Source organism: Misgurnus anguillicaudatus, chromosome 3, assembly GCF_027580225.2.
Source record: "Misgurnus anguillicaudatus chromosome 3, ASM2758022v2, whole genome shotgun sequence".
In the NCBI taxonomy this organism is placed as follows: Eukaryota; Metazoa; Chordata; class Actinopteri; order Cypriniformes; family Cobitidae; genus Misgurnus; species Misgurnus anguillicaudatus.
In genome coordinates this window covers 31,749,630-31,776,750 of record NC_073339.2, presented here as the reverse complement: position 1 = coordinate 31,776,750, position 27,121 = coordinate 31,749,630, and the positions used below count along the sequence as shown (strand labels likewise).

Genomic DNA, 27,121 nt, shown 5'->3' with positions numbered 1-27,121 from the left:
CTCTCCATACTCTGTCACACCAAAGTCCCCATTGTGTTCTGATATTACAGATGAAAGTCAAGGAAACATGTCATCGGTGAAGGATGCACTGAAGGTTTCTGACATCCAGTCAACTTCAAACAGTGATGAAGATAAGAGTGTACCAGTTAGCACAAGGCCAAACAACATCTGAATGACACTATAGGGTCGCAAAGCCAAACTTTACTGGCATTAGATTTGGTCCACAATGCATCTTATTTTAGCCCATGCAGGTAAAAATGAAACCTTCTAAACTGATATAAAACAACTAACAACAATTTAAATTGAGATTTAAGGTAGTATATGCTATTTAGGGAACATGAAAGATGTACAAATCTACAAAACGGAAAAACTTATTCAAATAACGGGGTATTAATTTGCAGAAAATGTGTGCAGACTTACACAGATTTTATGCATTTTGCAGACACTTTAAAAGACTTTGCATTGCAATCTTTTGCCCTTCTATTGCGGTGCTGTACCATTTGAGCTACAGCAGCTGCATCTTTACTGCTAGCAACTGTTAGCACTGTGCTAAATTATTCTGGAGAGACAGGGGGACAAGCATACAGTATATTACTGTATTTATAGATTAGACCTTCAAGCACACGAGGTTAAGGCTTCCCAACACCGTTTCTGGCACATTTATGGCTGTAATCATAAAGACACGGTTCCATTCCAGTGTCTTACTAAACCACACTGAGATATGAACACAGCGTCTGGCCGCTGCTTACAGTAGAGTATATATGGATCTAAGAATCAGCCCTGATGTACAATGTGAGAAAAAATAATTAAACCTACTTGAATCAAATTTACTTTGAATCATAAAAAAGTATTTTAGCAGACCTTATGAACTTGATTAATGGAAAACACCACCGTTTTTCAATATTTTACTGTTCTTACCTCAACCTAATACATATCTTTTTCAAGGCGTGCACTTTTAATCTTTGTACAGCACTTCTTGAATGTTTTAGCATTTAGCCTAGCCCCATTCATTCCTATGGCTCCAAACAAAAGTTTTATTTGGTGTAACTACTCAAGTAAATAGGGAAAACATGGTCAAGTGTTTGGTGGCTTCTAAATTCATCCCTGTTTGGAGCCATGTGAATGAATGGGGCTACACTAAATGCTAACACATTCACAATGTGCTGTACAAAGATTAAAAGTGCACAAATTTAAAAAAGATAGGTATGTATTAAGTTCAGGTAAGAACATAGTAAAACATTGAAAAACAGTGGTGTTTTCCTTTAAGAGTATAATATGGGCTCTTTAATAATAGACACTAAAAATACAAGAAAAACTAATAGACAATAACCACTTGGTTAGTAAAGACACATTTTTATCTAGAATTCACTTATCTATATCTAATCACTTTATCTAGTTGGATGAAGTCAGAAGATTCATACGCTTTTGTACACTTGCAGGATTCTGCAACACAATTCTGTGAATGAACACTACTTGTGAAAAAATGAGAGACGTGATATTTCTGCCTCCAGTAATAAGCAGTGACTGACTGTTGTGATTATATTGAGATACGTGAGTGTTTTCGCTCTGTGAACCGATAAATTGAATTCTTCATATGGAAAAGCCGTGAAATGAACATGAGTTGCTGATGACAGGAGATTACCCATAATAACTATGAACAGTGGGTCTTTAAATACAGAATATAAATTGTGATCTGATCTCACAAGAATTCGTACATATATTACGAAGTGGCGATTTCATTTTAATTTGATTAACTATAATTATCACACTAAAAAAAAACTTTTTGCACTTGCAAATCCTACTTGATTAAACTTAAAGTGTAAGTAATTTTAACTGTATTGACTAGTGATGAGTTGCTGTAACTTATAAAATAAAGTTTACATAACTAAAGCAAATGAAACTTGATTTATAAAGTTACAGAAACTCATCACTTGTCAAGATAGTTGAAATGACTTGCAAGTCCTAGTTGATTAAACTTAAATATGTAAGTGCACAAATGAAGAGTTTCGTTGCAAAACGAGATAAATCCATTTTTTTACATTTTTGTCAAAACATGTTTATTATTATGTTATCATGTTATTATTTTGTTTTATGGTGCTACTTAGCTGTATTTTTTAAGTTATGAAGGTTTAAATCAAAACAAACCAACTGCAGTTGCATTGAAATTAATTGGCACAACCAAAAAACGAGATTTCTGAACAATTAATAAAATGGTGGTTATCTCGTTTTGCAACAAAACTCTTCAAATACTTTTTAACAGTGCATAAAAACACTAAGAAAACCCCACCCTAACCTTCCCCCCTAACTCCAACATCACAGGGGCAAAATTAATGCAAATAAATCTGAATTAGCCACATCGTAAAATACGTATGAATTGCCGTGAGATTGCGTTGGATTTGATTTGAAAAAAGATGATGTCACTTTAGCAATATGTACTCCATATGAGCAACGACTAAATAATGGCATTGAACTATATGGTAAATTGCAGTGGCTATTCTAAGTCTAAATCTTTAATACCATCATCTACATCTCTGCCTCACTCTCTCTCTCTCTCTCTCATTTATAAAACAGATTTTCTGTGCTACACATGCTGAATGTGTGAGCATCTGAATTAAGTTACTGTCATTCTTTTAAGTGCAAACTACTGTATGCAAAATTAGGTTTATATAATTAAATGGTAATTGTGCCAAACAAACAGTGCTTCTTGCAGAAAACAGGTGGTAAACTAAATGTTATTTGATGTTTGTGAATAGTTTTTATAATCAGGGCTGCAAATGGGGGTCAAGAGTGAATTTTAAGGATGGGTTTCAGTAAACATAGTGGAAGTTTCTGGATAAAATTTAAAAAATATGTACCCACTTAGAGTTTCCCCTGTGAATCTTGGGGATTTTGACAACTTGTTATCATCCACTGATGATCAAAGGATGGTATAGAGCATTATAATTATGCATATACTGTATATGTCTGGCGTGCTATATTCAGTACAACTTGGCACCCATAATCAGCTTGTAAAATAGCCCACATGTTACATTCAGCATTCATTTTGTGAGTTTGCACTGTCACCTAATTTGCATAATTCCATTAGTGAATCGATAAAACCATGGGTGTAGGAACAATAGAAAAATCATGAGGGACATATTAAAAACCTCACAATCTCATGAATATTAATTACGGTGGCATTCGCCCAGTCACCGTAACTGATTTGCTGAAGAGCTTTGCTATGTGCCCTAATTCTAAGCACACATGTACCCGTGTACCTTCTGGTTATAATAGCTGCTATGCCTCTGGTAACACGTACAAACAAAAACAAGTTATCAGTGGAAACTATTTTTTTTGTGAACCCCCTGTACTAAAAGTGACCTGTAAACAGATTGATCATAATGACCTCCTACCTGCAGTGCAGGTTTTCAAGCAGATAAAGTGGTAGTGGCTCTCTTGCGGTTTGGAGACGACAGACGGTGAGTGAGACAGGCCTCTACAGTATGGACACCATAAGGATGGAGGTCAGGTATGGGTTACTGGTTCTTTCCACAGACGGTGAGTGTGAGGGGTTCCTGCTCTGAACCAAAAACAGCTGATGGCATTCCCAGCACTCATGTTGGCCGTCTCGTGAACCATTATAAGGACACGTACCATTATATACTGTACAGTAAAACCATTGCACACAACATTCAGTCTAAGCAGTCTAAACTATATATAATGCATGACTTTCTTAAAAGAATGTTCCAGATTAAATACAAGTTAGGTTCTGTCAAGCAGCGTTTGCAGGATACCACCAGAAAATTATTTAGACTTTGTTTTAATAATAAAAGTCATGCTTTCTTTTATTACTTCCACTGTAAATCATGCCAGAGGGTTTAAAAGCAGAAATGCAAAGCTCATGTATTGTTAAAGTACTTTGATGAATTATTCACTAAAATCCTGTTTATTGTTTTAAAAGTTCAAAATCATCTTTTTCAGGTTGAACAGATTAACTTCTGCTCATGCAATACTGATGCATAAAATGGAAAATGTACATGTGTCCATCTTATTCTTAAATAACTACAATAAGTCAAAAATGTTTTTATTGTGGTTATACTGTATGAATGCTGCTAAAAGCTAAACTTCTTTTAAGCATGTAGGTAACCAATTCAATGTATTATTAATCTGTTGTATAATGTATTATTAATGTCAATTTACTGGGGCAGTTTCCCAGATCAGGCTTAAGCCTAGTAGCAGACTAAAATGCATGTCTTACCTAAAAACAGCTTACACTGATTGACCTATCTTTAAATATATATGTGTGCAATTGGTTGGCTCAAGATACACAGCAGTAATGATTTTTTGCAATGTTAAAACTTTTTGAGTTTGCTCTGCACAAAAACAACACGCTTTTGTGAGCCATGCCTCGGGGGAAAAAAAGCTTTCTGAGGAGCTACAATCAAGAATAGTTACTTTACATAAAGCTGGGTAACAAAGTTATTTCAAAAACTATAGAAATTTACCAGTCATATATACAATATACAAATGGAGACGCTTCGGAATGTTGCTACTCTACCAAGAAGTGAGCGCTCAGTCAAAATGACACCAAGAGCACAAAGGACTCATCAATGAGGTAAAGAAACAACACAGAATGACAGCCATAGATTTGAAGGCATCATTTGGAACTTGCTAACATCTCTGTTCATGAGTCTACAATCCGTAAAACAATGAACAAGCAGTGTATCCACGGCAGGACACCACAAAGGAAGCCACTGCTTACTAAAAACAACTGAAGAAAGATGATGAAACTAAGATTGAACAAGTTGGGAAAAATACACAGCGCTACATCTGGCATAGTAAGGGCACGGGACATCATCAAGAAAACATCATCCCAACTGGAAAGTATGGTGGAGGAAAAATCATGAATTGTGGCCTGCTTTACTTCATCCAGGCCTGGCCAGCTTGCAATCACTGATGGGAAGATGAATTCCCAAGTATATCAGACAATTCTTCAGTATAACCTGAGAATGTCTGTACGTCAGCCGAAACTGTGTAGAAGGTGGGTGATGCAACAGAACAACAAACCAAAACACCAGAGCAAGTCCACAACAGAATGGCTTCAGAAAAACAAAATCCGCTTTTTGGAGTGGCCAAGTCAGAGCCCAGACCTCAACCCAATAGAGATGCTATGGATTGATTGAAGAGGGCCATACACATGAGACGTCCAAAGAATATGAAAGAGCTAAAACAGTTAGCTGCCAGGAAGAATGGGCTAAAATTCCTCCTCAATGATGTTCAGGTCTGATCAACAGCTACAGGAAATGGCTGGTTGAGGTTATTGTTGCCAAGGGGGGGCAACCAGTTATTAATTCTAAGGGTTCAGCTACATTTTCCACCGCCAATGTGAATCTTGAATGAGTGTGTTCAATAAAGTCATGAAAGATCAGAATTTTTTGTGTAATTATTTTTAGACACATTATGTTTGTCAATATCCTTGACTTAGATAAAGATCAGATCACAATTTATGACAATTTAACAACAACAAGATCATATGAGACATAGCCGTCTTTTAACCGTATACATACTGGGAACTATATTCTCAGAAGGCGAAGCACTGGTACTTGGGTGGATTGATTTGCTTGCAGCATCTGAGAAGCCCTGTGGTGAGGAGCAGAGAGTTCGCAACTTATCTAACTCTGGGGGATACGGTGAATAAGCTAAAGTCCCAAAACAATTGTGTATTTCTTTAACCATTACTGGCCCCTAAAGCAAACAAGTTCAACTGTCTCCACTAACTGAATGTTGAAGTGTCAATCAAATACTGCCATTAAATTATGAAACTTTCATATTTTACCCTATCTGTAAAATCCAGGCTAAAACTATTTGATTTCAATAGTTGATTTCACTTTATTTCAATCTTTGACATGACCTTACTCAGTCGATATTAAAGATATTAAGGTTATATTTGCACAGAATGTTCTTTACATAATGTATTATGATTTTATGTAAATCACAGGCAGGTCACATTTATTTAATATTAATAAAAAAATATTTTATTGATTAAATATTCAGATTTTTGTTGATACCGGTAAGAGTATATTTTAACGTCCCTTCATTCTTTGAGTTTATCTTCTAAACAGCCATGCCCACAACAAAAATGTATAATTTGCTTAGTTCTTAGTTTCTTTTTGCAACACTGTGGTGGGAAGCCAACTCACACCGAAAACTCATTCACCGTAATGTTTCCCTTGTCATGTATGTTAAATTAAGGTAAGACTGAAATTTTACTGTCACCTCACCTAAACTCACCTACACTCACCTAAAGGATTATTAGGAACACCATGGAACACTGTGTTTGACCCCCTTTCGCCTTCAGAACTGCCTTAATTATATGTGGCATTGATTCAGTAAGGTGCTGAAAGCATTCTTTAGAAATGTTGGTTCATATTGATAGGATAGCATCTTGCAGTTGATGGAGATTTGTGGGATGCACATCCAGGGCACGAAGCTCCCGTTCCACCACATCCCAAAAAACTCTATTGGTTTAAGATCTGGTGACTGTGATCATTGTTGATCTTGATCATTGTCATGTTCAAGAAACCATTTTGAAAATGATTCGAGCTTTGTGACATGGTGTATTATCCTGCTGGAAGTAGCCATCAGAGCCATTCTGACTCTACCATCTGAATGTCTCAACAGAAATCGAGACTCATCAGACCAGGCAACATTTTTCCAGTCTTCAACTGTCCAATTTGGTGAGCTTGTGCAAATTGTAGCCTATTTTTCCTATTTGTAGTGGTCTTCTGCTGTTGTAGCCCATCCGCCTCAAGGTTGTGCGTGTTGTGGCTTCACAAATGCTTTGCTGCATACCTCGGTTGTAACGAGTGGTTATTTCAAAGTTGCTCTTCTATCAGCTTGAATCAGTCAGCCCATTCTCCTCTGACCTCTACCATCAACAAGGCATTTTCACCCCAGGACTGCTGCATACTGGATGTTTTTCCCTTTTTACACCATTCTTTGTAAACCCTAGAAATGGTTGTGCGTGAAAATCCCAGTAACTGAGCAGATGCCACGCTCAAAATTGCTTTAATCACCTTTCTTTCCCATTCTGACAGTTTGAAGTTCAAGAGATTGTCTTGACCAGGATTGGTTGATTAGATAATTGCATTAATGAGTGTTCCTAATAATCCTTTAGGTGAGTGTATGACCTGCAGGTTCCACAATGAGAACTGCAAAACAATCGAATGAAACACTGTGGAAATGTTATACACTCTTTAACAGGTCACTGTTAGACACGCAAATATGATTGCTCAATTTTCGCATTCATTCAATTAGCTTAAGCTGAAATGTTACTGATCCGCCATAAACCAAACATGAACTATATTAATTTCAAACTATTGTATTGTCCCCCTAAATCATCAACTTGTTTCATTTAAGCCTCAGTTTAGATACACTTCAGCAGACTTTTCTTCTTCATAACCATAAAACTGTATGGCGTGCTTGAACGCATTGCAAATACAGCATCAGCAATACAAATCAAACGGATGCCTTTTTATTGCTATATATTTTTCAGGCTTTTGTGTCTCACTGTCCACCTATCCCCAAAACTCATTCCGCTCCCGGCATTGCAGTGATGTAGAGCGGTGTGGCAGCTGCCACCCCCAGCACCCTTAGCTGATTGCGAGCAACTCATGCGTTCACAGTTTCACAGCATCCTAGTCGTAGCCTAGGGGCCACTCGCCATCTGGGGCCACGCAAGGGCCGCACCATGGCAGCCATGATTTAACACGCAGGATAAACAGATATTTCATAATTCACACGGTGAGACGGGTGAATAGAGATAGATTTCAGCGAGGTGATGGAGGTCACGGGGCAGCATCAATGGGACAGTGAGTGTATGCTTACACTGTAAAAAGTGAAAAGTTGGATCAACTTAAAAAAAATACTTTAATTTGTAACACCTACGTTTTTTCAATGTACACTGTTCACTTAAAGTATTGTTCTCTTAAACATATACGTGTTACCAATTGAAGTAACTGAATTGAAGATCCAACTTTTTACAGTGAATAGTGGTAAACACTTCAAGTATAAAATCCCTACAAAGAAAACTGAAAGCAGATAAAACAAAGTTAGAAAACAGTTGGAGGTAATTAAAAGTATTGAGTTTGGGGCAGGACAATCAATTTGTTGACCGATAGCAGAAGGGAGAGGGATGTTGTGGAACTTGTTTGGTGATGATAGTGGGTCAAAAATGGCACTAATTTCCCCATTTCTTCTATCCAAATTAATCTACATAGACAAAACACCTCTTAAGTCATTAATTTAATTTTCCATAGTTATATATGGTTTAACTACACTATTTTTCTTTTTTTTTACTTTTTTTATATATAGGGGATACAGATGCAAAAACACTATGATCATGTGCCAATATTCTACAATGATGAGTCTAATACTATTAGATTAATTCAAGAGACCTAAACACAATGATGCAGTTAAATGCTTCCCACAGCCTCACAAATCACAGATTTGAACTTCATTCTCATCTGTAAAAATCTGATCTGTAAAATGTGCTTTTTAATAAATGCTGCAATATCTAACTAAATAGTTTGGGTTTTACATGGCAGTACTCCAAGAGGAATTAACATTGTCCTACAGACAAACGATAGCCGTTCTCCTTCATATAATCCTTTGATATTGTTATACCTTCATTTATTTTGTGCGGCTTATTTATTTTCCACAATGATACATTACACACGCACTGTCAAGGCTACTAAGACAAAATAATATTTGATTTATGCTTCATGTGGTCGTTTCATGGTCAGGGTCATGAGATGAACGATCAACATGTATTTATCTGGTATACAAAAAATGACAGACAAAATGATCTATCTTCATGTGTCAAATTGAAACGCTTTATTTTTGCCTCGGTTTTGTAGGTCACTTTGGATAAATATCTTATAATGTAAAAATTCTCAGCCACTTTTGATCTCTACCCAAAAACCTGTACATATTTTAACCAGGCTTCGTCTGCACTGCTTAAATGCTATACTATGCATATTTAAATTAAGTCATTGTCATTTTTTGTGTAAATACATATTCAATTAGGCTTGCTATTAATTGTGCCCCGTTTACAAAAGTCATTAATGATCGCCTGCTCCAGTTTTTAATTTTTTTCTGGCAAAAAAATGACATTTTCTATTGATCATGGCAGCAGTCATTAATCAAATGATGATCAAACGATGGAGAAGAGAGGCTATAATCGGGCATATATCCAGATGTACTGTGCACTCCAACACACTTTCTGCATTTTGAAGAGTGCTGAGATCACAGTGGTGAAGTGATGCTGTACAGTCCCAACATCATCCTGCATCCGTCACAATTTTGTATTCAAAACTGCCTGCAGGAAGGCATTAAGCACAGATTTTATAGTCTTGTTTGCACCGATAACAGCTTCGTATAATCGCTTAAGGGAATTTGGTGCTAAAACAACGAAAGACTGTAAATAAAAAATATATTATCAGTGGGCACAGTTCATTTTTATTGAATTTTTCCCACTGTGTATTGTACACTTTGTAGAAAATCTGTCAAAGAAAGTTTGCAGCTTTATATTAAGCTTTATTTACTTGGTCTCTTTGTGCCACATTAAGAAAATCCCTGTGGCGTCTCTTCAAGGGTAAGTAACAATTTATGCCTTTTTCAAAATTTTTACATTCTAAGGGCCCTATTTTAACGATCTAAGCGCATTGTCTAAAGCGCACAGCGCAACGTCTAAATGGGCGTGTCCCAATCCACTTTTGCCAATTTAACGACGGGAAAAATTGTTTGTGCGTTGAGCGCATGGTCGTAGGTCCTATTTTTTTTAATGAGTAATGGGAGTATTTTGGGCGTAACGTGCAATAAACCAATGAGAGTCTCAGCTCTCATCCCCTTTAAAGGCCAGTTGCGCTGGCGCTATGTCTTATCCCTATTTAGATGACGGACTTTGTAAACTGAAAAACTAAGCGGAGGAAAAAGATCCCAAGTTTAAGATTATTGTTAAATAATTGTGTTGTTTTTCACTTGTATTGAAATGTTATTTTTTTTTAGTCATGGAAGTAAAAAAGCAGGCTTTTAATTGCTTTAAATGTATGGTTATCCAATATCATCAAAAAATAATTTACAAGTATGTAAGAAAAGGTTTGTACTATAAAAATACTTTATTTGTAACAAACAGGAGATAAAGAATTTACAAACGGCTCTTCGAACGTTTCAGCACTTGGACAGCGTTTTTTTAAGCAAAGAGTTTTTTTAAGCATTACTTAAAAAAATTTCTCATCTCACCATATCCACAGGTACAGAGTTATTATATACAATAAATCCGTGAGGTAGCATTTAAAAAAACATTTAAAAACAGATGCATTTGTTTTAGGGATCGACCGATATGGATTATTTTTTAGCCGATGCCGATTTTTGTTTTATCAGCCTTAGCCGATGACCGATACAGGCTGGCGATTTTCTTGCGCCGATATTTTGAGCCGATACTGCTTTTGCTCACTCAATTTACATCATAAAAATTACACAATGATGATGCTAAATGTTACAAGTCTCAATTTAAAAACGTAACATTTATTGAACTTAAAAAACTATATTTAACAAATAGTAATAGCAGGTGAGGGTGCTATGGAACCATGAACTGCACTCTCCACAATGACGAGGAACTATCAGCAAAGGATATTGATTTCTAGCACTTTACTACTACAAATATATATAGAGATGAGAAATAAAAACCCGCTTTGTCCAGCTATGATCAGTTGTTAGGCTGAGCTTTCGATGTTTTCATGGAAAGGTTGGTTGTTTTTAGTCACATGACCTGCAATCGCTTGCAGCTTCCAGCACTCTGTCTGTAAATAATACCGGAAAAAAAACGGCAAACACAGCAGCCACGTATCGGCCAATGCCGATACACATAAAACAAGCAAAATCGGCCTGATATATCGGCCGGCCGATATATCGGTCTATCACTAATTTGTTTAAAGCAAAGCATTTATTTACTTACCAGGCTACAGGTGAAGCAGCTCTTTGCGCCTTCTAACGTCTCATAATTAGTCCTCATTTATGTCCAAGAGACTCAATAATAATCTCTTACATTTCAATCCTTTAATCTTTTTATATTTGAAAAGCGTTTTTGTGCTGCTTAGCATTCATATGTGATAAGCAAACCTGTGTTCCGTTTATAGCGCATATTTCTAACGCGCTCTTTAAATAACAAAAAACATATTGCGCCATTGACTTTAGACTTCAGACCGAATGCATTTGCTATTTAAACAACATGGCGTTAAACGTGAAAATTATTATTGCGCCGGGTCGAAACTAGTAAAATACTCTTGCGTCGCGCTTTGCGCTGCATTGCGCCGGGTGTAAGATAGAGCCCATACTCTTAATCCAAAAACATTTAATAATATTTAATGTGATTTCTTTCAAATGTAAATCAAGAAAATGTATCTTATTTTAAGGTTGTTCAAATACACTGAATACTATACATAAAAATATTATGTAAAATTATTAGATTACAAGAAACACTACAAAACATGTAATTTTGTTAGGTTTAGTTACCAAAAATGTTTTCTTTGTGTGATGTTCTGTACATCGTTGCTTTAAAATGTTATGAGGAATCATTTAACGAATGTTTACACATTGTCTTTCATTTTAACTTAAAAAAGATAAAAATGCATTGTCAGTTTCGTCTTCATTCATCACTTGAAAGGCAGTTCTGGTGACTTTATCAGAAAGTTGTTTCTGTGTGCTGCTTGTGAAAAAAAGTTACCCATTTCTTGACTACCTCGCCCGGTCCCCCTTCCAACCCATGCACACACACATATACGATTCGACTATCAGTCGACTATAGGCCAGATTCAACAATTCTGATTCCAATATGTAAATCCTTAGTCGGGGACACTCCTATAATTTTTTACATCCATGTTGTTTAAAAAGGCGTGCTGGTCTGAAAATGAGGTGTGTTGAGGCACATTGTCGGTTCATTGCTATTTTGCAGCAGCAAATAAACATGCCAAATATTAAAAAGGAAAGAACTACAATGTAAAAGATTATTGTGTACATAAAGATAAAACTGTCTATGTCCTAATGGATAGTCACTGCATGAATCAAAATGACCTATTTGAAGTAATGACGAATGGAGATCTGTTTCCTCTCTGGATAATCGTTCAGTCTTTGCTCTTGCAAATTCTGCATGTAAATAGGGAATCCACCATTGAAGGCAAGTGCAACAAGCTTTTAAAGGGAATGAGAGATGAGACTCTAATTGGTTTATTTTAGGCTATGCCCAAAACACACCCATGACTCGTTAAAAGAATAAGTACAACCCTTTTGGACCGCAGACCATTTTTTCCATCATTAAAGTAGCAAAAGTGGATTCGGGAAAAACGCCCTAAGTGCACCTGTGCCGTGCACTGCAGACTATGCACTTAGATAATTAAAACAGGCCCCATACTGTACATGGTGTGGCAAACACTTACCACATCTATGATCTGAAGCAGTGTAAAGCCCAGCTCCACTACAATGGGTGCCGAATCATTCAACACAGGCCTTTCCAATCGGTTGTAATTTTCCATCAATTCCTTATACAGCTTCCTCTGATATTCACCCTGTAGTGAGTCTACAGAAAAATAAAAAAACAACACCCAATGTTATCACACAATGTATTTAAGACAGATGACTTACAGGCTAGGTAAGTAGATAAGGTGACACTGCTGTTTTCTATCACAGTGGTTCCCAAACATTTTCAGTGTGCGGCCCCCCTTGTGTACACTGCATTTTTTCGCGGCCCCCCGAAAGAAAATGTATGACAAAAACTTTTTTAAAATGTAATATTTTAATTAAACAAAACATATAAAATTAGACCTAGTAGTGCTGTTGGTTAGTTGGCTTATTATTTTTTTAGGTTTAATTACACAGAATTCATGATAAATGAATGTATTTTATAAAATGTCATAAAACTGGGGCCCCCCTGGTACCATCTCGCGGCCCCCAGTTTGAAAACCACTGTTCTATCAGATAAAAACACTGAGACGAGACAGACTGAGAGAAGTAGGGAAAATTGATGCAGAAATACATTTTTTCAACCATAAACATATTCACAACTGTCAACTCCTGCTGAAAAGGGGACTTGGACACCCTGATGTGTACAAATGAGATTTATTCATGTATAAGAAGCACTGAAATGGAGAAATTAAATGTATAAACAAACTAATGAATGACATAATAAAGGCATTCAATGATCATTATTCAATTGGAGTGTCTATGGGGATGTCTCTATGTTTAGATAAAGAAAGCAGGGCTTTTAATTATGTGTGTTGTTATATAAGCAGATTTTCCTACATAAATCAAATAAACAAACCTTCAACAGAGAGATGTCATTCACACTGCAATGATCTCATTAAGAGAAGTGTATGTTCTGGATCTGTTAAAGATATATAAAGATATAACAAGATTGAGCACTGATATAGGGGGGCAATGCAATATGGTGGCTCTGGCGACGAAAGCCCCGCCTTCTAATTAAAAGAACCAATCATCAGTTGATAAAGCCTGCCAATCTTTGGGAGAGGGGCTCTAGACAGAGTCGCGTAAAGGGCACCTGCCAACCTGTACGCATGTGCAGTATACGAAACGACTGGGAAAATGTGTTTTTTTGCACAATTTGATTTTAAAGGTCTCATAACACACAGTGTTTCTGGTCATCTCAGGTTAATCCTGAGTACATATAGAGTAGTATTGCATCCTCCATATCTCCAAAGTGTCCAAGCAAACACACAAGACATTATCTCATTATCTCTGGACTACTTATGATTCCCTACATGTTCGTGTTGTTTACATTTTATGCACTTACTCGCCGTTTGCCAATAAAACACAGACATTTGATGCAGCTTTACTTTCAGCCTGCGACTCATGACCCAGTTGGGACTACTCAATTTCAACGAAATTCAGCATTAAACAAACACACACAACTCCTGTTACCTTGGATAAACAATATCCATAAACTATATACATTGTTTTGATAATGCTGGGTTCATTGGGAAGCGGAACAACCTTAAAGCTTAAGTAACAAACGCTGTTTCTGCATTTCTGATGTTAATCTGGAGTACCTATATAGTAGTATGACATCCTTTATATCTCCGAAGAGTCTTTAGTTTAATCAGATTTATAAAAGAAAGATTAGCTTTACTGAATCTTTCCGATACCGTACGAAGATGAAGAATGAAGAAGGAGGAGTTATAACGTGGGAGGAGCGAATACGAGTCATGCAACACTATGGGCTATATCTTATGAGACTCTTATTGGTTTATTGCACACTCTAAAAAACGATTCGTTGGCTGAACAACCATAACTTATGAAAGTAATTGGATTAAACACAAAAAACTTAGTATTTATAACTTTTCAACCTCTACTTAACATATTTAGTATGTGTAACACAAAAAATTAAGTTACCAGGTGAACTTAAATGTATCCAAAAATAAAATGAAAAAACATAAGTAATGCTAACTACTATAACAATTGCATCAAAATTAAGTAAATCTAGCATAACATTTTAAGTAACTATAGAGCCACGTGATTTCCCATGATGCCTTTCCAGCCAAAAATTATGACATCTGTCGTAACCATTTTGTGAAGCACATGCCCTGTAAAAAATCCAACTTCAAAATGTTCTTTTAACAAAAAACAAAAAGAAAAAAAAGTTTTTCCTTGTTGAAGTTCATTAATTTGTGTTCACTGAATGAAATAAGCATAATCATCCTGCTAACAAATATCATTTGTTGACTGAAGTTTTAAGTTTTTGTCTAATTTGTTTACCCAACTTGCCAAATTGAGTAATCTGAACAAGCAATTTAAAAAAAAACAATGGTCTGAATAGTTCCCAGCATGCATTGCGACATGTTCACTTCTTTGGTTAATATTTACTAAAAAATATGACTGTTTTAATGTTTGCTGGGTTTATTTATGTTGATATGTTGTTAATGTTAGTTATATGTTGTATTTAGAGTTATTTTGAAAAAAATATGTTTGTTCATTGTTACCATGATTGAGAAGTGTGTGTTCAGTGTAGAGGGCAACACAGTGGCACGCATCATTGTTTTCCCACAGCAAAAAGGTCTCTGATTCAAGCAAGAGCTAAGTCAGACAAAGACTTTGTTCAGGAGACCTTTCTGTGTACACTCCCACAGTCCAAAACATGCAGATTAGCTGAATTGGATATACTAAATTGCTCCAACTTCACTCTAAAATATGTGTTGGATTTACTTAAAATATATATGCACCACCATTGAATCACACCTTCCAAGCAATCCCAACCCGGAATAATTCTACTCAAAATAAACAAGAAAATATGTGTTATATGAACTTAAATACCTGAGTTCATTAACATTCTTTACTTAAAAATTTAAGTACCTAAAACACAGGTTTTCTTGTTCATTTTAAGTAAAACTATCAAAGTTGGGAATACTTAAAAAGTGTGATGCAAAAATGGTGCATATATGTATTTTAAGTAAATCCAACACATCATTTTTTAGAGTGCACGTTACGCCCGAAATACTCCCATTTCTCATTATAAAATTGTACCAATCCTTTTCGACCATGCGCTTGGCGCACAAACCATTTTTCCTGTCGTTAAATTAGCAAAAGTGGATTCGGACACGCCCATTTAGACGTTGCGCTGTGCGCTTTAGACAATGCGCTTAGATCGTTAAAATAGGGCCCTATACAACACTGTTTTAACTTATGATTCACTACATGTTTGTGTCATTTATATAATATGCACGCGACTATTTCCAACATAAGACAGAAGTCTTACTTACCGCGTGCAACTCGTCATGACCCGGTTGGGAAAATCCACCGCATCAAACACATATGCAAAACTCCGCTGCTACCCCGGATAATAAACTATATCTATTGTTTTCATAAGGCTGGATTTCTTCTCCTTACATCCAAAAACACACTTCAACTTTCGTGCCATTGTTGAGTTTTGAAATTAAAGAAAGCTGAGTGGCGTGATAAGATGTTTGCAAGCTCTAGCGTCTCCCGCTGATTGACGGGTGGGCGGGGTTTTCCGGGGGAAGTGCCCATATAAAGAAGTGATACGTATAGAAAACCCCTGAAACGTCAGTTGGACCTGTAATCGAAAAAAAACTTTCCAAAACTTGTACGAACCCTGGCGAAGTGCATTCGGCACAGAAAAACTCTGTAACATGTCCAACTACTTTTTTGACACTTTGCCTACGTTTAGCATGAGGAAATTTCTCTATAACTGTGTTAATAAGTCAGAATGCTTGAAATACCATTGAACCCCCCCCCTTTAAATTTTCTAAACAAAAAAACCTCTCTGGTGACGTTTATTTCGTATCATCTCTTGGTTGGTGTGTGTGTGTGTGTGTGTGTGTGTGTGTGTGTGTGTGTGTGGGTTGGCAAATGTGGTTTACGAGGACATGAATAGTGTATAATTACATGTTAACTATGCTATTACCATGGTTTATGAGGACACAGGAAGTGTCCTCATAAACTGAAACGCTAAAAAAACATACTAAATGGTAGTTTTTCATAGATTAAAGACTGGCAACAGGTTTTTGTGACATTGGGGTTAGGGACTGGGGTAGGTTAGGGGAATAGAATATAACAGTTTGGACAGTATAAAATGCATTGCGTCTATGGAAAGTCCCCATAAACCATGTATGCCTGACTGTGTGTGTGTGTGTGTGTGTGTGTGTGTGTGTGTGTGTGTGTGTGTGTGTGTGTGTGTGTGTGTGTTCATTATTCCAGGTGAAGTGCCCATATGGGTGATTCTCACGAAAACTTGGTTTGAAAAATGTCAAGCATGAAAATGTAAAAATTGCTTAAATTTACTTTTTTTCCAACCAGACATTAGAAACAAAGTCTGGAGTATATGGGAACATTAATTTAAAAAAGTTTACTTATCATTTAACACTTTTTGTAACATCATTTAAAAAGTAAGTCCTAAAAAATATAATTTCACATTTTTAAAAATGGATTATTAACAGTCATGCACAGTAAATTGAAATTCTGAAATAATATTTATTTTAAATTTAACGTTTTTTTAATTTTGTTTTATTTAGCTCATATACCGCAACACCTTCCACAATTTGCAACTATTTTTTTTAATATTTTGAAGAAACCTAACACATTTTCAAAATGACATGACAAACCTGAAAGAACATAATTTGGAGATTCTGCACATGCATTTAAATTAAAAGTATTATGCTTCTATTGATGAAATTAACATTTAATAAGTATCTGTTGCGGTAATGATACATAGGTTTCGGAAATGAGGTTAATTATTTCGGTAATGAGAATAGATATACTAGCCTGAGATTTAGTTAAAAACAAATTATAAAGTAGAAAAAAACTGATAATATTTACAGCATCATGCGTTCAAGTTCAAAACTGTTTTATTGTGTAGTCTTTGAAAAAAATATTATAGAAAAAACATGAGAACAGGAAGGCCTATATTAATATCCCTTTGTGTCATATTTAAGTCCCCATTATGCATTTAACATACTGAAATAAGATGGTCTTGATGACATATGCTGCCTACAAATGCGAGTTCTGAAGGCTGCAACCATCGGATTGAGAAATGGCCAGCTAATGTCAGCTGGATATCACAAAACATTTGTGTAAATAAGATGAAAAATATTTCCTTGCTGGATATGATTTGGTCTTCTGACCTTTTATCATTCTGTATCTGTTTCCATTAATGCGCGAGAGAGAGAGGCTGTGTCCGAAAGCTTAGACAGCTGACTTGTTGACTCGCTGCCTTATGAGACAATGACAATGAGAAATGCTTTAGGACAGACTTCATAGGCAGCAAAATTGTATTTAGGTTAAAATGTAAGCAGCCCTCTCTATGTTCCGGGATGTCGCAAATCTGCTTGTGGTGCGGAGGTCTGATGGACCCACCCAATTCACACGAGCTCTGTGCTCTGCTTGGGGCTTCTCCACCCAAAGGCGGCAATTGTTGGCTCAGGGTGTCCTTTATTGTGAGGATCTCCCGATGAAGGTGCTCAGGACCCGGCTCAACATCGCCCTTGGATGTTTCTTACTGCAGTGTCCCACTGCCGGCAAAGAGCCGCAGGTGGTCGTCCTCCCCTCTCTCACCACTACAGTTTGTCGCCAAGAGCCTGTGTACTGAACCGGGAGCTGCCATGTCTGTTTCCTTTGGGTTTCCAGCGGAGGAAGATGAGATGTCTCTGACAGCCTTGGACGGAGACTGGGACCAGGCTCCACGTGGTGCATCAGCCACATAGCCCTCCTTCTACAAGGAACTGGTGCGCATTCTCTTTAAAGCCATGCAGGACTTGGAGATTGAGTGGAGCACCCCACAAGATTCCCAGAGAAGCAAGCTTGACTTTTGTTTTCTTCACTCGGGCCGCCCCGCTGCCGCTCGGAGGAAAGTCACCAAAGCATGGGCTACCCCTCCCCCCATTTTTTTTCTTAGGTAGGCTACCTGTGTATTCCCCCCATCAAGGACGCTGTGGCTGCTCACCTCTGCCCCTTGTCCTTGTCCTTGGATGGTGTGGCACAGCTTTGAGGGTAGTGAAGCCTCATGACAGCACACCTGTCCGAAAAAGCATACCCGCGCCGGGAGAGGCTCTGTCTGCATTGCACACTATGGCGATAAGGGCCACGAAGACCACTCATGGTGCTCATGCACAGTCGCGCCTGTTTCTCTATCTGGCCTGTGTGGGGACACGGTGGGCACAATCACGGAGCATTTTTTGGAAGCGGTGAAAAGCTCTAAGGCTATGAGCCACTTCCTACCTCACCACCCTGTGTCTCATGGACCAGAACCGGGGGTGCATCGCAAGAGTCCCTGGCACAAATCCTCCAGTATATGATGCAAGAAACCGGGTCCTGGGGGACTGCCGTCCGGAACGAAGCCGCGTTCCTGACGAGAGTGCTGTGAAGAAGAGAACGCTGAGCGGCGGAAAAGAATGAGAGTCTCGTTGGATGTCCCCCTGGCTGTTGCGGGCGACGCAGGGACTTTATGTTGAAATGTTTGTGTTAAATGTAATAAAGATTGTTATTTTGTCAAAAACAGAGCATTTATCTCTTCAGTTGGTTTTGTGTTGCTCGCCCCAGGGCCCGTCCTCACATAAGCGTCTACAACACCCCCCCCCCCCCCACTCTCGAACACAACCCACATGCTGCGAAGACAGCAGAGGCGGAAAGGGTTAATGCACAGTCCTAATGAATTGTGCGGCAACCCCCTTTCTGTCACAGCGCCGGGCGCTTATAGGCCATCCTCTCTGGTGTCTGTGACTCACGCACTGCGCAGAAAGGAGGTAGTCTCCCTTTGTCCCTCGCCCCCAGGCAGCAATCTGACGCTGCAGACAGCGCGCGTTGTGCGGTCGCAGGTAGCTGAGATGCTGGCACACATGGGATCCAACTTTGTGGATCTTGTGAACCAACTGCTGTTGCAGCGCCTAGACGCGTGGTGTGCCATCGCTAGGTTGTCTTTGATACCTGAAAGTGGAAAGAAAGCATTACATTAAATTAGCATGTCTCACAACATTGGAAGAAAAAAATGTATGTACACATCATAATATATTATCGACTTGTTGCGTTGTGTGTGTGTCATGTACATTTCCTAACACTGTAGTGTGTTTTCTGCTAAATACACCTGCTAGTAATATCTCCAAACCTAACCTCTCTCTCTCCTTCCTTCTGTGCTCCTCGAGACATTCTGGGTTGTTGTAAAGTTTCTCCCTGAACTCTGTCAACCTGGCCTTTGCTTAAGCTTTTTTCTCACTTGCTGATTGTCTACAATGAAGCATCATAAAGCAAAATATCAACAGTTATTACATTTTAAATTTGTATTAAATTCATAAGAGATATTTAAAAGTAATAAACAATATGCTTAAATTCTCATTTCCGAAACAGAAGTTCTCTTTACCGCAACTGCTAGTAAATAATTGCGGTATATGAGAATGGTGTTGCGGAGGATGAGGTACCCCAGTATGTTTTGCTAAAAATAGAGAAGCCATGAAGACTTTGCTCATTTTTATTCAGTGCATATAATTAGACTTTAATAAAGAACATTTTCATAAAAAAATTGTAAATCAAAACATTTTCGAAATGTAGAAAACTACCTGTTTCGGTAATGATAATCAAAATGTCGTGTAAGCATTCTGACAAGAGAATATTTCAAATTTAACTGTAAAGATATAAAGAGATGATCTTACCTGGTAGCCATCTTGAAGTAACTGGTCCATGTGCTTGGTCACTCAAAATCAAACTTTATTAAAATTATGTATGTGTGCTTAAACTGTTCTCAAAAAGTGTTGCGGAGGATGAGAACATCAGGCATGGACACAACATTTTCCTAATTTTTCTTCATTATTATTATACATGAATATTCAGTAAATATTTTTTCTGTCATCTAAAGTAGTCTAGCAAAACATCCATTTATTTTTTTCTAAATATTTTTGTGTTAATTTGTTTAATTACAACATAACGCATGTTCAAACATAGCCGGACGCATTGCGGTAATGAGAATTTAAGCAGAAAATTAGATAAAATTGACAAATTGTAAATTCTTATGTTAAAATCACACATTGTGCAAGGTAGAACACAGTATTTTGTTAATTCTGATGCTTTTTAATATTACTATATTACACATTTTATAGCTAAAATCATTAGTGCCGTGGTGTTCCAATGGTTTCGTGAGAATCACCCATATAAGGACCATACTTCCTGCACTGAAATTGCTCATAATAGAAATAAAGCAAGAATGTCTTATGTTCGGAAAAAAAATCAGAAATTGTACAATCTCTGGTGAAGTTCATTTGGCACAGAAATACTCTGTCATACGTCCAGCTGCTTTTTGACACTTTGCCTATGTTTAGCATGAGGAATCTAACTCTTAAACAGTGTTAATAAGTCAAAATGCATGAAATACAAATTAGATCCCCCATTTAAGAAACTAAATTTATGGTAGAGTTAATGTCAGGTTTAAATGTTGGTCGGTAATATATTGTTTTTTTTATTTTAGCACATGATTTTAGAGATATCTGTCTTTTCCTATTCAAGTAGATAGGACTTTAGTTTTGCATGACTGAAATAACTGCCTGGAGGTGCTGCAAACATGGCCACCTAGTGGCGTGACTTCCCTAAAGGCACTTTGGTATCCGTGTGTTTGCAGTGTTCATGCAGTTCAGTTGCTATCGCATTGTGTTAGCAGTGTAAAGGTCTGTGGTTCGATTCCCAAGAAACAGATATACTGATAAAATATAAAGCTTAAAAGTTGCTTTGGATAAAATTGTCTACTAAATGTAGTACATGTAAATAAATGAAGTTTGTATGTGTAGCTGTTACAGACAGATGCAAAAAAAAAAAAAAATACATATATTAGTCATTATTTTTTATAAAGATAATCAGTGGTTTTGTTCATTAGACAAAGTCGCTTTTCCCTATTATAAGTTTATTTATTTATTTAAATGACTCTAGTATACGATGTAATGATCTCTGGCATTACTACAGTATGCATTAGTAAACATTTTATTTGGCCTAAATTAAATTATGTAAAATGTTTACTAATGCATACTGTAGTAATGCCAGAGATCACTACATCGTTTTAATTGCATCAGCAGACTTTTGTTTACTTATCACCACAGATGAATGTAATTTTGCCCAGCTGATGCTGTTTTACATTCACCAAAGCGTTTGTTTATATAATTTTCGTCTGTTTTTTGTACCATTACACCATTATCTCTCTCATGGGTTTGTCTTGAACAGAGGAATTTTATGGTTTACGTGTGGCCGTTCACTTAAATCACTTCATCTCCCGCTGTTTTATCTCGCTCTGTGGCATAAGAGTGGCAGGCTGTCAGTGTTTGTTTCATCGCTCCAGCAGACATTGTTTGTTTGGATCACTCTTTGTCCACTTTTGTTTGGAATTTTGAATCATGCACATGCTGATATGTAGGCTACAATAACTCTGGACTAGGCTGTTTACTCGGGCTCAGCTTTTATGTTTCATTTTTATAGTGCATCTAGCCAGGGGTAAAGTATAGAGTAATATATTATTTAATCAAATATTACCTATACTGGACTTGGTGCCAAAATGTTTCAGATCAATATTACATGTCCAATTATGTACTATGTGGTACATAGCCATTTAATAAGCAGGATAATGTGTATTATGCTCCCAAACCTTTACTTAAAGCGACATCATGTAGTTTTTCAACCTTTATAATACATTTTCAAGACCCTTGTGATAATACATCGACTTTAAATAGGTTGAATGACACGTCTACCATAGCCTGACGGGGTCTGTATCGCTTTTACTCGTACTTTAAAACTTAGGGTTTCGGGTAGTAACCAGAGCACAAAAAAAAACTACAAAATTCGACTGCTTTACGGCATACATCACTTCCTCCACACAATTTTTTTTAACGTGAATTTTGCTGGAGGCTACTTAAGGTGTGTAGAGAGCAACTTATATTATGTGATTCTGTTGCACCGTGTTAGTGTCACGGACCTATGACCCGGGCGACCCGGGTTTGATTCCCCTTTAAGACAATGTTTTATATAAACTCACGATCTTGATTCATACATAAATGCAATCTTCTTTATAAATGACGGCCATTATCTTGCATATAGTTCCCTGTATTCAGATGCTGTCTTCACGTGTTCACGTATTTACCTTTCTTTTACTGTCTATGGTATTTACATTACAATCCAGGATGCTATAGCAGTCAAACTTGCTCAAACTCACACAGTGTAAAACTAAACCCTATTCATTCACCAATCCCTATTCATTCACCAATCAGATCCGAGCGTTTCTATCTTCTCTCATTTGCTGCGTTCCGCTGTCACTCGCGTGACGTATTACAAAGTGGCAGACCTAAACACTTCGGTTTACTTGGATTTGGAGCGACAATTTTCACACAAAAGAGAGGAAAAACGAGTGCCATTGCGGAAAATCCTGGTGGTGAGAGAGAGAGAGACGATGCAACAATATTTGTTTCGAAAAAGGCAAGGAAATACTTCTGGTCTTTTCTCAATTGGAAGGCTGCAGCCTCCGGAGGTCAAATATGCAGGCTGCATACGTCATCAAGCCTGGTTTATTAAAGATTATACCACGGGTCTGTTGAATGCTGCATTCTGATTGGCTGAGAAATGTTCTATGGGTGTTGATTATTATTCAGTAAACCGCACACCTATCTTTTCAAATGTCTAAAAAATAGGCAACAGAGCAATGTTTGTGGTAACCGTGGTATAAGCGGAATAATTGACTCCGGTCCTTTAAATTATTTGAAAATAGTGCACACCTGCGGTGTAACGGCACTCCGCTTCGCGTCGTGCCGCATTACCACCTTGGTGTGCATTATTTTCTTATAATTCAATGGCCCGTCGTCAATTATTCCTTACGTAACTAAACCCTAAACCAACTTTTTTTAGTTAATGATCTGTAAGAATTATGCTTTATTAGTGCTGTTCATCGATTTTAGTAAGTTTTTTGACAAATGTATATAAAGTGTTTCAATACTACAATATATGGTGTAAAAACTTCTGAGTGCTGCCCTCTTCAGGTTGAACGGTGGCTACTGCAGTTGAATTTTCCTATTGGATGTTGGGTACAAAAAGGAACTCGAGAAGTAAGCAGATTCAAGCTCACCACGCCCTTGTTACGATCTCACCACACACTTGGTACAAGCTTAGTCTGTCCCCTCTATCTCCGTTGGGATCTGCCCACTTTTCTTGCATTTTTCAAATATTGCCAGTGGGTGGAGTTAGGCTCTGACCAGGGGTTTAGTTACGCTTTAAGGTAAACTGAGCATTACATTCGCAAGTCATAAGCATACTGCAACAAGTATAATAGTCAACCTTATAATTGTTAATATTCTGAAATAAGGCAGTCTTGATGACGTATGCAGCTTAGAAATACGACATCCGGAGGATGCACCTTCAGATTAAAAAATGGCTTCTGCCACGAGTTCGTCATCAAAAAGCTGTAACATGACTGCGTTTCTCCCTGATGCCTCAAAATGTTGATCGTTTAGGGTTTTAAAGGTTTAGTTTTTAGTTTAGTTTTAAGGTTGGCCAGTTCTTTTCCTTTGCGACAGTGCTGCCGCGCTTGTGGCCTCTAGGGGCGCTAGGCGTGAAAAATACAAAAGTTCTGCGGTGTGCCTTTAAGAACTACATAAAATGATGTCAAAGCCTGAATTGTTGTATAAACTATTATGCAGAAGTCATAACCATAATGTGCACAGTGAGGGGCGTCATGCACCAATTTTTTTTAAGGGGGCACAGTGTGCACAACTCACAGAAATGTGTGCATACACAAACATCAAACTAAATATTATAGAGCTTTCAGTCTTTTCCATGGCACTAACATTTCTAACAATTTGAGCGCCCCTGCATGGATGCATGCATGCATAAACCTCCAAAATAAAAGTGTTGACTAACTTTCATATCAAATACTATTCAATCGGAATAATTACATATTGGCATCATTTACATCTGGAACAGCATGTTTTGTTTAATGACTTGTTTAATTGTGTCATTAATGCATTTTGCACAACAACTGCATTATCCTATAAAATTAATGTAATTTTACATCCATAAAGTATATAAACAACGAAAATTACATAAGCTATAGTAGTACGTGATTGAGTTTAATGTTCAATAATGATTTAAAAAAATATGTTTAGATAAAATTATTAGAGGAACGGATTTTTGCATTCAATTTTATCTCAAATGTTAGCATGTGTGATTCCGCGCCCCCGTGAACTCTGGCAAACTTTGGCGTGTTCCAAGATGAATCTAGAAATCTCTACTAATATAACGCCGAGACTGTCACATTTAAAACCATACATTTTCTATACAGAGGAGGTGAACTGCACATTACCGTACTGGGGTTTGGAAATGTTGTGAATGTTTCTTACACATTTAATTCCTCAGATAGCAAAATGCAGCAGCAACAGCAAAGAGCTTGTGAGCGCGCTCAGACGCTGATGACGTCTGCGACTGCGCTGACTGCAGTGCCTAGCTGTCGCCAGAATAAAGTAATAACACGATCAAAGCGCTATCAAAATGGCAAAAATATATTAATAATATTAATAATATTTTGCATATTAAACAGATTAAAAGACAAGTAACAGATTAATGGACGCTTTTTGATTTTGAGGTTGCATGCAAAATCCATTTGGCTAAAAAAAAACGTTTGAATGGGCATATGAGTCCTTTGTGTACAGTAAATTAGTGTTTTATTAAAATGCTTACAGTATGCTAGAGAATTTTATGCATGCATTTTAATGCATGGAAGTTTGTTAAAGGATGGGACTGCAATCTCCTGGTATCTCACACACGTCTGGAAGAGTGATGACAGCCGGACATATGACATGGCTGTATAAATGCTTAAGCTAATGTTCTGTTTGAAAACTGCTTTGAAAAAAACTTAGCCTACTTTATAAATGATAAAACTTACTTTTTAAATGATTGGTTCAGTAATAGTCTTTAATAAAATCTCTCTCTCTCTTTATTTCTTCCTCTCCCTCTCCACACACCAATCACAGCACGAAGCACAACAATAGAGAAAGCAACAGAGGATTTAACACTTTGGCTCTAGAGGATTAGAGTCCATGGCGAGAAAGTCTGACACACTTTTCGGTGTCTCTACTGTGAGTAGATGACAGATTCCATCCATGACAATGCAGTACTTGCTCTTTTGTTCAAATAAGACCAAAGGAATAGAGTGCTGCTTCAACAAGTGATGATTTCTTGTGATTTCTTATATGATACTTATGACATAACATTCCCTTTCATTTAAGAAGAACTGTAATTGTCATTTATCAATATATTTATCTATTTATCTATATAAGTCACCACATTTGCTTCTTTCTACCAATACAATTAGTATTTGTCTGCTTTTGATCATCTGTGACAATTTACTGCATCTGTCCCACCCTAATATATGCAGACCAAGCCACTACGGCTAAATGAGTGATTAGGTAGACTGAGAGAGGCATCTGGATGGGGATTAGACGCGAAATGTGAAGCAAATGAGCATATGTGCCTGGTCATTTAGGTGGGTGCTCGAGCCCAGCCCTGGAGCACCCACAGGATCGTCGCCTATGTGCGTGCTGTAGCACTTCCATCTGTGAAACAACACATGGTTCAAGTGAGAAATCTTTTTGGGGTTATGATGTTTCCAGCCACGCTATAAACGCGTTCTGATGGTGTACTGGACTGGTAGTGCAAATTGATGCTTTTTCTCAACCTTGAGTGACCAAGCGGGTCACTGGCTTCAGTTGCCTCCCCTTGCAAATAGCGCACTAACTGAGTCTGCTGGCTGTTTGCGTTCACACGAACTTGAAGACATCTTGCTGGGCTAGATTGTAATTTATATTTTTCATAGTTTGTGACGTGCACACGTGGGTCGCACTTTACCACCGTAGGTCTCACTTTACCACTGCGGTTGTGCAATAGTTTTTGTTTATGGAACAGACAAAATGGGCTTGGAACAATATGAGGGATACGTAAATATTTGCAAACCGATCCCTTTTAAAATTTCATGATTGTTTTGTGGACTAATGTTATTAAAGCCACTGTAGCATGATGTTTGCTGACAGTAGCCAGCTACAATTTATTCACACAAGGTTATCTGCAATGTGTGAGAATGCAAGCATGTATGGGAAAGCTCAGAAAGTCAGAATGAACATAATCCTAACCGCCCTCTCGAAATCAAAACACAAGCTGTCACAGGAGACATTTGAGATCACCAGGAGAAATCTATCTCGCCCGTCACCTGTAATCACCAAAGACAGAGATCTTATTACCACTCGTAAACAGGATTTTAGCTTGAGGGAAGATGCAGGACCTGGTGGTTGGTTTGAATATAGTTCAGAAATGTGACATATACTCTCATAATGAAGACACTGAATTTGCTGTGTTTCAGACAAAACACATTCTGCTCACGTTCATGGCACACAAAACAGCCCTCGAGTCACAGCAAACGACACACAAATCAGCAAGGAAGTAGATAAATAATAGCCGATGTGTCTAAAGCTGAACAAACAGAAGAACACAATATTACATAAAAGTATTACATATTTACAAGACTACAAATTATATGTGAAACAAGCCTACTGAAGTT

At 37.4% G+C, this 27,121-nt stretch overlaps 1 protein-coding gene across 1 annotated transcript in view; it reads right to left on the bottom strand.

Annotated features, from left to right (window-relative positions):
• chrna8 (cholinergic receptor, nicotinic, alpha 8) overlaps positions 1–27,121 on the bottom strand; it is a 94,846-nt gene that overhangs the window by 54,865 nt on the left and 12,860 nt on the right. The window contains exon 2 of the mRNA XM_073864525.1: positions 12,474–12,613. Coding sequence (XP_073720626.1) covers positions 12,474–12,613 — 140 coding nt within the window. The remainder of the gene's footprint in view (positions 1–12,473; positions 12,614–27,121) is intronic.